Below are 17,789 nucleotides of genomic sequence, written 5' to 3'. Positions count from 1 at the left end.
GAAATTTAAATCTCATTGAAGCAGATTATATTCATGTACGACCTATTTTCATACATACATGTCTACTATACTATGCATATATATAATTGATAGTACAGATGTCACTTGTATTCATTTTACTTAATTATTAGTACACTAAATAATATGAAGCAAACAAATAAACAGCCAAGCCGTTCAGCTCAGTTGGTAGAGCGCGTGGCTTTTAACCACGTGGTCGTGGGTTCGAGTCCCACGGATGGCGTTTAAGTATGCTTTTTATAACTACCTATTAATTTTCTTGAGTAATGAGTTGGTTTTTGGTTTTTTGTTTTTCGTATTCAGTTTATGGTCAATAACTGGATAATGGCCCTAACCGGGTATCGGGCCCAAATTGGTTCCGGGTTTAGTAAATTACTGGGTATAGCTCAAACCAGAAAGGGTATGGAAGCGGTTTTGGAGAGGGGCATGAGCAATTCGGTTTAGTTTCAGGGTTTTTCCCCTGCTTTTGACCGGTTCAATTCAGGTATAGCTGGGTTGGAACCGGTTTCAACTAATAGGACTACAAGTTTACAACCGATATATAACCGGCAGGTAGGGGTCGGTATCAAACCATTTTGAAAGTTTATTGTCTGGTTATAGATGGCAGAGAGTTGGACCACTTGCACTCTCATAAATTTTAGACAGCTACTTAGGGACCATTTCTTATTACGAAATTTTGAATAAGTTTATCGTATACACAAAGTTCATGCTCCTAGTTGCACTTTCTAAAAACTACACAAAACCTAAAATTGATATGAAAAAAGGTATAATTTGTTTATGAGTTACATCAAGATCTAGATGTCACTCTCATTTTAGCGGTTTTATTTTTATTCTATAAATATGCATGGCCTCTTAATTGGTATAATTTTAGTGTAAGGGTGTGCAGTGTGCTTGAAACTTGTTCACAATGCCCTTGACAATGAAAGGCTACAACAACAGTCTTTACTATTAACATTATGAGATGAATTTAAGACCATATATAAAACCTGTTTATCCAAAACCATACACTTATAACTTGCTGCAAACTCCAACAACCACAAACTGCTGCTGCACATTCCAAAAAATCAAAAACATAACCTGCTAGATCAGAACATAACACAAATCATAACATGCTGCTGCACACTATGCTTCATGTAGTTTGATAACTAATCAGCGGGGGATTAATCTTCACGGGTTCACGGTTCCAACCACATTCCAGCAGGTACATCCCAGGCTGCACACTGTAACCATACCAGTTTTTAAATACAGGTTCCCAAAACGGATATTGCAATCCGGGTTCACGGGTTTCACAGGTCTAACCCGTAAGCTGCACACCCCAAAATGTAACTTCAATTTCAAAAGACACTCAATACCACACACTGTATAGTTATATTATAAAAAAAACACATAATATAAATATGACCAAACATATTCAATGCCAAAAAATATGTGAATAACATTAATTCTTTGGAACAGATTATTCTAGAAGAATAGGAGAGGTGACGGAGATCACATTGCAGCACATATTTCTACAGGTACGCGTTTGATCCCATAAACGAAGAAGTGATGATACAACACGAGTAATGTGATGATATAAAAACCGTGACATGGAACTTGAGTGTCGGGGTCGGTTAATGTGACTGACAGTTTTGACGGGTTAGGTTCATGCGTTTGATGGGCGAATATGTTATGTTTATATGCTGCATTAATAATGGGTTTTGTGCCTAATTTAAAGTTCTTTGCTATGAAAGTAAAAAAGGTGTCAACTTTGTTCTATTATTGAATCGGTCTTCAACAAAAAAACATGTGTAACAAAAATAGATTTTAACCCATATTTGATTATCATACTATTAGAAATGAAGTCAAATGTAATGCAATAAAAGGGAATCCAGTAGCACTCGTGTCTTTTGATTTTCATACGGTTAGATAAAAATGATTTCAATAGCATTGATATCAATTACTCTTCCATAATCGATATGTAATAAGAATTTGAAGTAAAGAGCAACCATGCTATTGAATTGCATAATTAGGTAATTCAATTTAGCAGCAATTAGTGAAAGGATTTCATTGTAGAAATAGTTTTGTAGGTAAAAAGATTACGAGGATGGAATGGCGTTGCAAAACCAGTTTTAAGTAGAAAACTATAAGAGTCGCGTGCAACATCTATTTGAACAACATTGTGTTCAAGTGTTTAAACATTTTTTACTTAGTTATACTGTATATTATAGAATTTTAATTCTTAAACTAGACGTGTTTGACCCATGAGACTTGATTGAGATACCCTCTTGCATTGGTAAATCATCTAAGTATATGGAAAATATTTGTTAGCTTTCACTAAGGGACTGAGTGCACATCCGATTATCAAAGCGTCACATAACCTCATTGTGACAATCTTGAACACAACACCATGGAATCAAGAAATTTTCACGTGGTTCATAATCGTGAAAACCTTATGCGATCCTACATTGGATAAGGTAAATTTTTTCTAAACCAATATGTAATCGAGAATCTCATGGGATTCCATGTTGAGTCAAGAAAGTCTCAGCTGATCCAGCATTCACAAATACAACAGCCTATAAACACACTGACTGTTCATTCTCACAAAGTACACCAATAACTTTACCAATATCAGAGTATCATCACATGTTGTCACTCGTATAAAAACAATGTAAGACCAAGTTACCAACCAGGTAACTAACCCACATGCACCATGTATAAAGGGGTATATGAGACACACAAAACTCTTTTTTCCATCTCTAATTTAAAATATCATATTATTTTTTTTTATATCTTTTTGTTGTGAAGTGTTCTATTTTTATTCTTTTCATTTGTTGGAAACTGGCATTATTATTACTAACAAACATATATAATTAGATAAACAACACATTATGGAATATGGATTACATCAACACCAAATAAACAGAGCCTATCGATTTAAAAAAAAAGCAATTTTGTAAATAAAAAAACAATTAATCATTAATAAAAACAGATAATCATTGATAAAAAAAACAAATAATCATAAGCCCATAATATGTTTGGGTTAAAAAGGCACGCATTGCGTGTAGATTTTAGATGCATCAATAGTGCTTCCAGCTTTTTCCATGATCTTTATCGCTCAAGCTCGACAATAGCATATGTAGAAAAAAAGGTTTTTAAAAGCTATAATCAAATCAACAGTAAAGCTATAATCGAATCAGCACTTAAAAGTGTAGACTTACGAGTTACTAGTAAACCATCCTTCAAGTGGCTTCAATGACTTCATATTTGTGATGGAAACTTTGTAGTAATGACCAAATAACCCTTGGACTTCACTAACTCAAACGAAGACAATCTTTGACCTAGACATAACTTCCAACAATTTTCCTTAACTGTTGATAAAAGGTTTAATGCTGAAATTTGAAATGGTCTGTTCCTACTTCCTATATTACAGTGGGTAGGGTTGGCTGGTAAAGATTAAATAGTGTTGGTTCGCTATAAGTATTGAAACCTGGTCCGACCAGTCGGACCGGGTCGCGGTCCCTATGCCGGGTCGGGTCAGTGTATTTGGGCCGTTTTAAAAAACCCGGCCGGTTTTGCAGGTAGACGGTCGGCCCGGACCGTTCTGACCGGTTGACCCAGCCAATCAAAAACCTAATTAAACTAAATTGTTAGAGTAAGTAGGGTATCGTATCCACGAGGAGCATGTGGTCAGTGTTACAAAATTTATTTGACTATTTTAATCTAAAATTATAACTAAAGTGGACAAACGATGTCAAGCAAAAATTAGAAGATTGATTTTAATAACTTAAAGAAAATGCAACCTCCTCCATGTTTCAGGTTCAAGGTTTTACACAAAACCCATTTCATTAATTGGACACCACATAGATATGATGTTGGAAAGTCGGTTAATTTAGGTGGTAATCAAAAAAAGATATTTGTCATCAGATCTTTTACAATTCAATTACCCTATTTATTAGTGTGAATCGACCTGCTCTATGTCACCCAACAAGCTACTAGGTTTTGTCATCAACCGAACAAGTTGTTAAAGCAGTGATTACTAACACATGCAAATAGTTAAATAAACCAACACATCAATATGTTCATACAATGTTGTCAATGTCAAAAACAAATCCAAACATGAATAAAGTTGAGAAAAGTATTCAACCATACGAACCGTCTGTCTGGAGGAAGCCACATTGAGTCTAGCCGCTCATTTTTGTGTATCACCCTGGATCCAAGTAGTCTCTCAGCCTGAGTGTTTTTTTTTTGTGCACACAGCCCTAGACTGCTGCCTTTCTCTTTCCGTGCGGCCAAAACTCTCCAAAAACCCCGTGCCCTCTTTTCTTTATTGTTTTTCTTTTAATTCCCCTCAAGCTCACGTGGGCTTTGAGGCTTGAACTCCATTTGTGGGCCTCACAAATTATTAGCCTAACTAATTTCCATTCAAAAGTCCACGTAATGTTTTCACAATTACTAAAGCAATTTTTATATAAATGAAAATAATGAGCTCCAAACTTGAATTTAACGACTGTCATTCCAACTCTTCGTATCTTCAACTCATATTTAAAATTATATGTATTGAAAATTATTATCAAAATTGTATCTTTTAAGCTCGTTAACCTGAAACACAAAAACAACTTGAAATACCAAAGTACTAACAATAAACTAAATCAAAACTATAAATTAACATATATTAATACACTAGATTGAGGCCCTTGTATTACACGAGTAATTGATGAAAATTTTAAACTTTAACCATTAAGTGAAGTAACAAAATGATTATATATTGTTAACACAATTACAATTTATATGAAAATTACATTAATTACATAACTAAGATAACACAAATAAGTGGTCCCTCCGTCCCATTAGAAGTGTCATTGTTTGAATAACACAAAGTTTAAGGTAGATTGAATGATTACTCTTCTTGCTTACCAAATAAATAATGCCTTGGAAATTGGGTCCATCAATATTGGTTATTAATGTTATTTGTGTGTGTTTGATGGTAAATTTGAAAATTGACTAATAAATTTTGAAAGTGGACATTCGTAATGGGACAAACAAAAAAAGAAACATTGACACTTACAGACGGAGCAAAACCTTCCTTATACACTACATTTGTGATTGTATTGGTTAGTATACATTGTTTATCAAAAATCAAAATCTTTAGTCTATGTCTGCTTGTAACTCTTATATATTTGCTTATAACTCTAGATATAGTCATGTATAGTTGTTTGTGTGACAAATAAGGTTATTCAAGTGCATACCACGACCCTAGATAAATTATAATATATATCCATGAAACTAACAAAAAAATGTTGATACACATAAAATAGCATACCTTTTAATCAATTAATATATATGATGTTATTTGAGATCATTTGTCAATGTTTATAAAAAAACATTATTATCCCAAAAAACAGATTACCTGAACTTTGACTATATAATCATCATTAGAATCTTTAGAATCTGAAATTGATTGATCATAATAGATTATTAGTTGTTATTAATAGTCTACATATGACAAATTTTAATTAATTCTATATATTAAAATAAAAAATTGTATAATCAAGAAACATATAAAACCCAAAATTTAAATATAACAAAATGATTTGTTTCATTTAGGGGTGTTCTTCGGGTTTGTTTTTCGAGTTTCGGGTTTTTCGGGTCGGGTTATTCGGGTTTCAAAGTTTTAAATCTTGACCCGAAACCCAACCCAAATCTCTCATGGGTTTTTCGGGTTCGGGTAATTTGGGTTCGGGTATTTGCGGGTTGCGTTAATTGGGTTTCGAGTATCCGAGAAAAAAATAACACAAAACAAAAAAAAAAAAAAAACTAAAATACTAAAATTAAACCAACATATTCTTCTTTGCTTGTAACAGATATAATCAAATAATAAACTACCCTGACTTGATAAAATAGTTCAAAAGAAGAGTAAATCTAACTCGAAACATAATCGTATTTAATCGGGTGTGATTTGGTTGTTTGATTACGGTTGCTATAAGTAATAAACGGAATTCATAAATTAATAGAAATCGATCCATAATAGTTAGAATGACAACAGTCGATTAGAACCAGATTATGATAACTTTAGTGACTAAGACTTAGCCTCTTATACATAAAAATATATTTAATTTCAAAACTAAAAGTTTATTCTGGTTTTTCGGGTTGGCCCAAATCTTCTAAATCAAACCCGAGAACCAACCCGAATTACTTTGGTTGGAGTTCGGGTTAGTCTTTTCTCGGGTTCGGGTTCTTCGAGTCAGGTTAGTTCGGGTTCGGGTACATGTTTTTTCAGGTTGGGTTTCGAGTTTCGGGTAAAAGTGACAACCCTAGTTTCATTTCATATCAATGGAAAATGACAAAGGCGTACTAACCTTAAAGCCATGTTCAAATAACAGTAAATTCTTTTTTTAAAATTACTAAGTAATATAATATTGAAATGATTTGAATGAATAACTGATGAAAACGATATTCTAGATTTTCATATCCTAAATGATTTTTGGAAAGCGAAAATAATGGAAATGGATTGAAACATATTTTTTATTTAAAAATTTGAATGCTTTTAATTAAGTAATTTGTCTTACAAGGCATATTAAATTTAATATATTTGAATGTATAAAAAATATAAATCAAGTCATAAAATATATGTTTCTGGAGTATTTTTGTCTTGAGTTATGAAAGAAAATATTGAAAACTAAATATTAATCTTCTTGTTGCTTATCTTTTATACTGCACAAAAAAGTCATATAAATAAATGATGGATAGTTCATATAGTAAATCGTGATTCATATGGATTATAATTATAATATTCAACCTCAATGATTTAATGCTAAAACCGAAAAATATATATATAATGTATTCTTCATGTTTGCAATATCTATATAAAATGGTTGGAGAAAATTAAGAAAATACACATTTTTCTAAGTTCAGATACATATGAGAAAAATTTAAATCCAAATTTGAAACCAATCTTATATAAAAAATTATGTATTGTTGCTCAAATCCCAGTTAAAAAACAAGTTATAGTTTACCTTGATTTTAATTACCTATGATTTTAAAATTTTATTCTAATATGTCTGCGGCTTCAATTTTGATATTTTCTTATTTTATTATCTTTCATCATTAATGTTAATGAATGAATTGAATAGGATTTACATTCAAGAAAAATAAACTTTAATTCATATATTGAAATGACTTAAAATATAAGGATCAATATTGAAATGTTGAAAAAAAAGAGAAAGAGAGCTAAGAGATTGACAAGTGTCAAAAATGGGTAGTTATTTATTAGAATAGATAGATGATTTATATTTAACCATCAATAGCTTACCCATTTCCGCTTTCCACCCGAAGAGGTAACCTTCAAAGGGACCTACATGTTCCAATCCATGACATAATTCAGTTGTGTATGTAAATTCTTTGTGCACTGCTCTCGGCAAGGGCTTGCTTATATAATAAAATTTCTTTGTTGGTTATTTAAAAAAACTACTACTATTATTTTTTCTCGTATTATTATTATTATTATTATTATTATTATAAGGTGTCTGGCTTAGTCATAAAGCTTTTTGTGTTTTAACTTTATAATAGTGTAAATAATAAGTTTTTAAGTTATTGAATTGTGGCTTTTAAAAAAAAGATTAATAAGTAATTCTATCAAAAATTATTTTTACTAAATAAGGAATCCCAAGCACGCCCTCAATTTGAACCTGGAAACAGTCTTCTTAAATTTGTCGCTCTTATAGATTAGTTAACTTTTGGCTAGTAACATGCCTTCCTGTCATAATGTTTATATATCCTAAAACCAAGTAGATAATACGTATCAACCAGGTAAGTAACCTGCATGCGTCACAGACATATGAGTCAAAATACATTAAAAAAGTGACATAATCATATAAGCACGCAACAGTATAAATTATGAGTTCACATGTATCCGCCATTCGGTATCTCCTTAAAAAAAGGATCTTCCTTACAAGAGTCTAGTTTTGAATTTGAATGAACTTATATATAATTCTAGTAAACTTCTAAATCTTTAATATTTTTCTTCATTATTTCCATAAAGATGTGAGTATTTTCTTGTATGGTTGAAAAGTTGAGAACATTCATACTTCAAAGTCATCTCTCATCTAACTTTCACATGTATCTCTATTCAATTAAACGGTATTTCCTTATATCTTAATTTATTATTCAATTAAACGGTATTTTTTCATAATACATTTGGTTTTCTGGTCTCAGAGGTTGTGAATATTTTAAGTAGGGTTTAACGTGTCGTACACGGAACCTATTCAGCTCCTAGGTCTCAAAGCTTCGTTTTTAGTATAATTGACTTTGCTATTCAAAAGGGGGTTGCGGCGCAACTTGCTGCCCGTTTGCCTGCCACTTTATTGTAATCGTTTTGTAGTATATATATTATCAAAAAAATAACAATAATAAAAAATATATTAAATATGGGGATAATTAATGATCCTTCAAATATGTGGATGTCAGGATGTATTTGCTTTCCCCCAGATAAATAAGGATGAAGGATAACAAAGAGTTATTTTTCAAGCTAATTTGTTAAAATACGGAGATAGAGTTGGATACGGAGATTGTCTGTGAATGCTCATAGTGTAAGAAAGTGTGTGACTGGAGTTGCCTTATCAAATTCGTCACATGAACTAGATCTAAACTTAGATAAAAAATAAAGTCATGTGATATTGTTGAAGAAATGATTTCTCTTCATCAAGGTTTCTTTTTCGTATTAATTTTTATCCATCAGATTTAATAAATCACATAAACAACCTTATAGTCTATTATATGCGTAACAATGTAACATAGCCGTATATAATAGTAGAAATGTCTAACAAACTAATGCAACAACAAAATCCTGATCCTGTAACATTTATTATTAAGCCAAGCCTTAAAAGTATTACTTAAATCACACTAGATGAATTATGTGTGTAAAGGTATTACACTATAACTAACCGTACAACACATGAAAGAAAATGGTAAATAGAAAAGTATGCCAACAAAGTCTTTTTTATTTATTTTCTATTATTATTATTATTAGTCATAGTCTTCACGCAAATCGGCTTGAGTTTTACCGGTTCAGCTCCAGCCTCCAAAATCACAACCGACGACGAAGACCAACACCAACACTACCAATTTCATCCACACAATTAACACCACTAATCACCATTACCAACACCACCTTCTTCCTTTAATATTAATACTCTCACATCTCCAATTCCCCCAACTATGCAGATTTTCTCTCTCTAGGGTTTTTCTCCGGTGATTTTAGTAAGTTTGCTCACACTGATGATTCATTTGGGCTTCCAATTGCTTTAATTTGATCTAATTCTCGCTCAATACTTGTAGTTAACCCCTTGACTTTATTAGGTAGGGTTTCATTTTTGAGAGATTGGTTTGTTAGTGTTCAAAGTTAGATGCAGATGCACTACCTTTGCAATTGGAGTGATACCGTTAGGGTTTTCTTCAGTTTGTGGTTAAAAATTAGAAGCTTTAGGGTTTAATTTGTGTTATTTGATAAATGTAGGTGGTTTAGGGGTTCTGGTTTTCTTTGCAAAGTAGGAAGCCTCTAAAAAGCAGAAAATTGAGACTATTATTTGTTGTTATAAGTATTAATATACATGCTCGGTGTCTCTGAGTACTGATGTTTTGGATGGCGTTGGTGAGTATATTAATCTGAACAGTAAATTTCATGTGCATCTATGTTGTCAAAACTCAAAAGTCCTTCTGGCTCTCAGGCGAGGCGTAAAAAAAGTGCCTTGCTGCCATCCAGGCGAGATTCTGGCCAGATTTTGTCAGGTTCTGTGCAGATGCCCGCCATATTCTGGCAAAGTTTTGAAAACTCTCGGCAAACTGGTCTGAAACATCTAAAAATGGCCTGGAACCAGCCTAAACCATGTCTGAAACCTCAAAAAATGGTATTCTTATGCTATGTGTCTTGCTTATTCCAGGCCCTCACTATTTAAGCCTCTTGCGTCTAGGCCCAAGGCTCAACCTTTGTGCCTTGCACCTTTGACAACTATGATGCACAGGTTAACTGTTGTAGCTTCTTGTGAACCGAATTTCAAGTTGTACATAGAAGTATAGCTATAATGGCCATATGCATTATGTAGTTAGGTTTTCTGCTATCTATTTTTTTTCTCTAAAATATGATTTCTGTAACAAGTTATTACCTTTTATTACATTGTTCACAGGCATCATGAGGCGTTCAAGGCACAACAATGCATTACAAGTACAAGATGAATGGCCTATCCAGAAGGCACTCACACTTTCAGATGTTGACATTACTCATCCCTTTCTAACTCTACCTCGCCAACCAGTTGAGACTTACATTCTTGTGCATCTATCACAGCTTCAATGTGATCATTTAATGAACAGAGAACAAGTTCCCATCAATGCTCAAGATGATGACACGGGTGATGTTTATATAATGAAGTTAAAATGGCGCGGTAGTTATTACAATCTTATTGGTAAATGGGGTAGAATCGTCCGTAGCAAGGGACTAGATGTTGGAAAAGTGATTAAAATCCGTTGGTCTAATGGATGTTTACACTTTTCAGTCCCACAACAAGTTCTTTCTGTACCACCATTACAAATTATTCCTGCACCTGCAGTTCATGACCAATGGCCTATTAGGAAAGTCTTAAAATTATCTGATGTTGACACTAATCATCCGTTTCTACCATTGACTCGAAGATCGGTTGAAGATCATATTCTTGTTCATTGGACCCCACAACAACGAGAGCTGCTTAGAAATGAAGAACAAGTGAATTTGAATGCCCGTGATGTCGATACAGGCGAGATATATGTGATGAAGCTGAGGTGGCGTGGTAATTACTATAACTTAATTGGAAAATGGGGAAAAATTATTAGGAGTAAAGGATTAGGAGTCGATAAAGAGATCAAGATTCGTTGGGCTAATGGTTGTTTACATTTTTCTGTCCCCTATGAGCAGAGGATTATGCCTGCAACAATCCCAGTGATACAACAACAACAGCAGCAGCAGCAGCAGCAGCATCAACAACAACAGCGAAACCACCACCACCACCAACAACAACAACATCATCAACAACAAATACAACAATATGAGGAATGGCCGATTAAAAAGGCGTTAACTTTATCTGATGTGGATACAAATCATCCATTTCTTACTTTACCTGGAAAATCAGTTGAAGACCATATTCTTTTGTATTGGGCATCACAGGCGCGAGAGCAGTTAAGAAATGAGTATCAGATAAATATCAATGCACGAGATTATGACACAGGTGATTCGTTTATGATGAAGTTGAAGTGTCGTGGAAGTTACTACAATTTGATTGGAAAATGGGGGCAAATCATCAGATCAAAGGGACTGCAAGTTGGACAAGAGATTAGGGTTCGTTGGGATAATGGACATTTGTTTTTTTCGGTTCCTCAATGACAGAAATCATGAGGGTTCATTGGTAGAAGCTGGTGGAAGCAGTTAAAGTTACATCCATAATGCTCTCGTTTTGTATATCTAAAATGTGTCCTTTTCAGTTTACATGATTGTTTGTTTTGGTAATGACTCTAGGGTTTAAAGTTTCATTTTACATGCGAGTTCTATTCGATTCTTCGGTTGTCAAAAATGTTGTATGTCAATTATATGTTGTCACAGTGCATGCATTAATGCATATACACTAACCTTTCAAGGTTTTATGTTGGTAACTTGTTATGTATGAGAATCTGGAGCAGTCGAGTAACCATAGTAAAGAAGCTCTTATGTTTAAATATATTTCTTACTTAATTAGTTGATTAAATATGCTGTGTTTAAATGTTTTGTTGGCTGTGTAAGGAGTAAGTTTTATGCATGCTATAAACAAAATCTTCATGGTTTGGTTTTCCTAAGACTGTCTAGGTCCCATGGCCAGTTTGGCAATCATATATTGTAGACAACGAATAAAGGTCTGGAATTAAATTTGGGACCCTTCATGCTTCTGGCATCTGAGTCACCATGACGAGGACAAGTCCTGGTCTTCAAGAAAGATCTATTGTATTATAGATCCAGTAGATGAACCAGGGGTTTTTTCATCAGCCTCACTAAGTTTTGGTGTTTGGTTGTCTGTCGACTACTCGACTTGATTTACAGATTTTTCGGTTTGAACTGATTCACATAATATAATGTTTAGAAAATAAATTATAAAAGCACAACAACATTTAGAGATAAAAACACTATAATTTAGAATTATTCAATTGTAAATTTTTTATAAATGGTCAATTATGTAGAAACATTTTTAAACAACTCTTTTTCGATGTAAGAAATGCTATAATCATTTGCATAATTATGACTAATCTGATTAAACTCTCTTCATGCACTTGAACTCGCTTATAATGTTGGTGGCAAGTTCAAACATAAATTTGAGATTATTGTTATAATCAAAGTTGTCATACGTATTCAAAGTAATCATACAAATAAGCAAATAGTATTTAACCTTAGATTGTCAAATTCTTGGATCTGCATATCTACCATCATGTTGAAATAGTTAAGCACATAGTAATGACGCTAACTTTTAGAACGACGACTTTCTTGTATTTATGCTACCGCACCCTCTGAATTTGGAGAGCCCCGATGCTCCACTCTAGCCAGACTATGTTGTCTTAACCGGTCCCACGTCGGTTTCAGAGTTTGGCTTGGGCATTCCCCCGGGAAACATAGCACCGACTGCCACTTAGCAGTCGTTGTGCCATCACAAGAGCAGAACTCTCTGTGTGACGAAAATCCGGATGGGCTCCGGGTTCGAACTGACAACATCTGACAACATTTGCACAAGACCTAGCTCAAATCCTCCATTGTCAATATTCACCCAAAAATGATACAAGTGTGATTCAAACTTTGGTCTCCACCGGAGAACCTAAGCCTCCTACCATTAGGCTAAAAATGGGGGATAGCAATGACGGTTAATGATATTAGTCCTTTGTCTTAAACTTTTCAACCTAAATTTAATTGTCGTTCATAACTTCATATTGACTCAGTTTTTATATATATTTTTTTTACAAAAGTTAGTCAAACTGGTCAATTATGAACTTTTGTAATTGTCACTTGGTTAAGTTCACCATCGAAGTTCCATCCAAGATATCCTGATCTTTCTTTGAACAGCTTGTGAGTTGTGACAATATCACACATGCTCTTTCTACATATTCAAGCAGTTTAATGACAATTGAATATGAACCAACTAGACCCACATGTCTTAACTTTTATAATTGCTACTTGGCTGAATAAACCATAGAAATCACATTCAAGAGATATTGATCTTTGAAGAGTTTGTTTGTGGCACTATATTGTAATTTATTGTAAGTAAAACACAATCAAATGTCTTCAAATATACCTAAAGTTTAGTTGCTTTTTATTCCAATTATTAACACATGCCTTTCCAGCATATTCATATTATAATGATTAATGAATATAAACCAAGCAAACATACATGTGTTTTGTGACAAATCGTCAGCATTTTAGTATTATAAAAAACCTACACTTTGCTTCTGATATTATAATTACAAAAAAAAGGATAAAAGTAGTACCAATGTCACTTATCTTTACACCGGTCCCGATTATGTATCTTATTCACTAAAGTGATCATTATACGTTATAAAGGTAGATATTTATCTTATTATCAAGGATACAAAATATAATGCTTTACATACATTTTTGTGTGAATCAATATCTTAATTTTAAATAGAGAGAGCAGCTAATTTGTTTAATTTTAGTATACACCAAATACGACATGTATACTAAACGAATTAGACATGTTAATCTAAAACATGACTTGTTGATTGAACAAGTTAGACTAACTAACTCATAACTCGATTGTTCTCATGTAATATTTATATTAATTATCTTTATAAAAAAATTGTCATTACTTTTGAAAATGGCCCTTTATCTAAAATTAATGAACTAAATCAATCCAATTGTCCATATAAAAAACATAGTTCAAACTACAACTTGAAGTCTTGAAAAGAATAACCTAATTTACAATCAACTTGCAAAACTTCCCAATTGATTGTTTGCCCACTTGTAGCTCCAAATCCATATTTTACTTTTTGTTGTTTGTTGCTTGATCATCAATATCGACCCATGACCCACTTTTCTGGGCTAGAAAACGATATTATATAAATTATAAAACCTCATCTATTTATCTAAATATTTAAATCTATTTTATTTACTTTTTTTTTAGGTCCATGGCCTACCCACCCAACCGATCCCCAATGGCAGCAGGCTTAAATGGGCAACTTGAGGCTTGGGTTCGGTGAATCTATTATTGCCTTATTGGGTTCATTCGTGTACAACTTAAAGCATTAGCGTCTTTTTTTTTCCTTTTAACAACCGTAAACGTCTATAGGTCTTCGAACAGTAGGTTTTCCCTGGAACAAAAGTTGGTGGTCTTGGGCTATCTAGCGATATCTGCAATCACGGACGTATGTGGTCGTTTTTTACCATTGGATTACCCCATGTAACCAGATTTTATTCGTTAGTCGTTCAAAAAAATAAAAAAGATTGGTTTGAGATCATATCTCCGTATACTAAAACTATACATCTGTATAGAAGGGCTATAAGCGTGTATATACATGCCATACACCCGCATGCTAGGAAAATAGGGTATTCAAGTACTATGCGCCCATATACAAGGTTGTATACTCGCATACCATATCTATACATCCGTATATGAAGACTATGCATGCATACAATGACTACACGTCATATACCAAAGAACATTTTCAAGAGCTATTTTGAAGTACATACATTAATCGTATCTACATGAGTATACATTGACTACTCGCATACCACTGGTCACAAGAAGACGAGTGTTTACAGGAAAACTCCTATTTTGAAGTACATACATTAATCGTATCTACATGAGTATAAACCATGTTTGCTCATTCTGGTTCTAGATGGAAAATTATCAGTTGAGATCCAAATCATTTCCAGTTTTTTTATCTAGTTGGGTTTGGATTAACCGGTTTCAATGTGGTGTTCCAAAGCTAATTACAAACCAACGGTCCGGTTACTAACCGGCTTACAAAGACCGGTTCCGGTTCCAGGTTGGGGTTATTTGGTTCATTTAGATCTGAATAAACATATGCCTCATTCAGCAACAATATGAGACTAAATAATTCATACCCAATTTTGACTATTCAGATGTTTTTATGTCTGGAATCAAACAGTCTGAAGTCTGAAAAAATCAGATGTTTCTATCTGAATGGTTCAATTCAGATATAAACAAACCGTCTGCTACTCTTTTGCACCTTTAAATTCTAATAATATAATCAACAAAAGTAAAAAATAAAAAAAGCCCCAAAACAAAAATAACAAGCTTCACAGTACAAAGACATTTCATTTGGGCTGTCAAAGCCAACCTGATATCATCATTCATTCATTCATCCACTGGCTACAATACATTAACGACAACCGAAAAACTCAAGAGATAGAGCAGAACAGAGCTGTCTCAACATAATATTAAAGGTGAGAGAGTTTCAAAGAGTATTATAAAATCCTAATCATCACATATTTGGTAGGTAGAAGAAGTTGATCGAGCTTCAATTGCAATTGAATTAGGATTCTAACATCGTATTTGACAGTCCTCACTACATACATAATAATAAAGGTAATGATCAACTACCTTATCGTTTTTTATTAGTTTCAGCTTCTATTTATTCGTCTATCAGAAAATGTAGTTCATCACTTAATAGTTTGGTTCTGTTAAGTCAGGTAATTCGATTTCGGTTCGGTTAAGTCAGTTAATTCGGTCTCCGTTCAGTTAGGTCTGTTAATTCGGTTTCAGTTAGGTTAGGTTTGTTAATTCGGTTAAGTAAGTTAATTCGGTTACAGTTCGCCTAGGTCATTTAATTCGATTTCGGTTACACCTGTTAATTCGGTTTCAGTTCTGTTAATTAGGCTGGCTCTGTTAATTCGGTTTCAGTTCTGTTAGGTTTGTTGAAATCGATTTCGGTTTGGTCAGGCCTGATAATTCGGTTAGGTCTGTTAATTAGTTTCAGTGCGGTTAGGTCTGGTAATTTGGATTCGGTTCAGTAAATTCGGTTACTTCTGTTGATTGAAGATGATTTTTGACGGCAGAAAATTTAACTGTTCGATATGGTTTTAATGACAGGGAATTGTGATTTGAGAAATATGTACAGCGGAAAACAGTATTATTCACTTCCCCCTAAAAGTCCATTTAGCAATGCTCCATATTATTCTGAATATGCCCCAAATACTTCAAACGGGTCAAAAACGATGATACCAGAACGCAAGAATGGAAATTCGCTTCATCAACGTACGTCTTCTGAAATCCTTGTGACAGAAGACAAACCTTATTGGCTTGATGAGCTTCTTGATGAACCAGACACACCTGTAAAACGAGGTCATAGGCGATCATCAAGTGATTCTTTTACGTATATTGAAGCTGCTAATAACAACAATATTCAACATGCTGCACAAGTCGAGTACAGATTGAGAAACATGAGTTCTGGTCCTTCATTTGCATCTCAACAGTTAGGTCTTTATAAACCAAATCCAATGACAAAGACTGAGAATCGGGTCAACAGAACTAAGTCGATGGTTGATAAGCAAGACGGGATTGATTCATTTACACAAGATGCACACACTTCCTCAGAAACCGACATAAAACATTCCAAACAGTAAGCAAACCTATATAATAACACTAAAATTGTAATTGAAATATAATTTATCTTAAATCAGTATATGACTTTCTTATGTGATGCAGGCAATTTGCTCAACGTTCACGGGTCAGAAAGCTTCAGTACATAGCTGAGTTAGAAAGAAATGTGCAAGCTTTACAGGTAGAGTCCGTTCAACTGTTGTTATCCATAGGTTAAATATGGTCAAAAAAGTTGATGTTACATAAGTAAATGATTGCAGGCAGAAGGTTGTGAGGTTTCTGGAGAGCTAAAGTTTCTAAATCAAAAAAGTGTTATTTTGACAATGGAAAACAAAGCATTGAAACAACGATTAGAGAATTTGGCTCAAGAACAACTTATTAAGTACTGTAAGTTTCTAAATAAATGATCAACCTTTATAATATTATGTTTTCTTTTTGGATAACCATTAATCTATTTGCAGTGGAACAGGAAGTTTTAGAGAAAGAGATTGGGAGACTGAGAGCCTTGTATAAACAACAGCGACAACCGCCAACAAACCAACCACCTGTTAGTCGTGGGTCCACCAACATGGAATCTCAATTTGCAAATCTTTCTTTAAAAACAAGGGGCCTGGTGCAGCCGGTTCACGGCTCATTAAGGATGTCTTCTGAGTTCTGACCAAATATTTTGATATCCCAATGGGAAAAGATAAAAGGTTGGTTGCATAAAATTTAACTAACTACGGTTTAATGTCTGTTTCTGGTAACTGACTTTGTTTTTAATGCAACAACCCTTAAAACTTTCAAAACCATATATATGTGTATTACAGTTAATATAGTAGGTGCATATGTACGTGTGTTTATATGTTTATATGGTTTTCTCAGTTTTCAAGTTAAAATTGGTTTTGTATTGAATAACACTTTCATACATGTTACTAGGCCAAAAATGCTGATATGGCACATGATGTGTTTGACTATGTTGCCCTTTTTGATGTAGCTAAGAAAACAATTACTTGCTGTCAATTGGTGAAAGCAGAAAGTCGGTTACCTTAAATAGAAATTTGATAAAAGGTGGTTATTTTTAATGTAACTAACAGAACGATAAACTATTTGCGGGTTCACCATTGGGCCATGATTCTTCGCGTTGAAGTGGTTTTTTGTGAGTTTTTTTTTATTTTTTTTTTGGGGGGGGGGGGG

General features: G+C 33.6%; 2 protein-coding genes and 1 non-coding gene across 3 annotated transcripts; all 3 read left to right on the top strand.

Annotated features, from left to right (window-relative positions):
- Nucleotides 1-169: 169 nt before the first annotated feature.
- TRNAK-UUU (transfer RNA lysine (anticodon UUU)) lies at nt 170-241 on the top strand. The gene has a single exon. It is a non-coding gene; the product is annotated as a tRNA-Lys (tRNA).
- Nucleotides 242-9,019: 8,778 nt separating this feature from the next.
- LOC143633553 (uncharacterized) lies at nt 9,020-11,571 on the top strand. The gene is made up of 2 exons (XM_077101834.1): nt 9,020-9,252; nt 10,176-11,571. Exon 2 carries the CDS (start codon nt 10,181-10,183, stop codon nt 11,399-11,401), a length of 1,221 nt encoding a protein of 406 aa, XP_076957949.1. The 5' UTR covers nt 9,020-9,252; nt 10,176-10,180; the 3' UTR covers nt 11,402-11,571.
- Nucleotides 11,572-15,401: 3,830 nt separating this feature from the next.
- Nucleotides 15,402-17,370, top strand: LOC143633559 (uncharacterized protein At4g06598-like). The gene is made up of 5 exons (XM_077101839.1): nt 15,402-15,698; nt 15,757-16,632; nt 16,719-16,794; nt 16,874-17,000; nt 17,075-17,370. Exons 2-5 carry the CDS (start codon nt 16,088-16,090, stop codon nt 17,269-17,271), a joined length of 945 nt encoding a protein of 314 aa, XP_076957954.1. The 5' UTR covers nt 15,402-15,698; nt 15,757-16,087; the 3' UTR covers nt 17,272-17,370.
- The last annotated feature ends 419 nt before the right edge of the window (nt 17,371-17,789 follow it).

This window comes from Bidens hawaiensis, unplaced genomic scaffold, assembly GCF_021521415.1.
Source record: "Bidens hawaiensis isolate Kalapana, Puna unplaced genomic scaffold, B.hawaiensis_p1.1 tig00000512_1, whole genome shotgun sequence".
Lineage (NCBI taxonomy): Eukaryota > Viridiplantae > Streptophyta > Magnoliopsida > Asterales > Asteraceae > Bidens > Bidens hawaiensis.
Note: the sequence above shows the minus strand (reverse complement) of the source record. Positions and strands in the feature narration are given on the sequence as shown.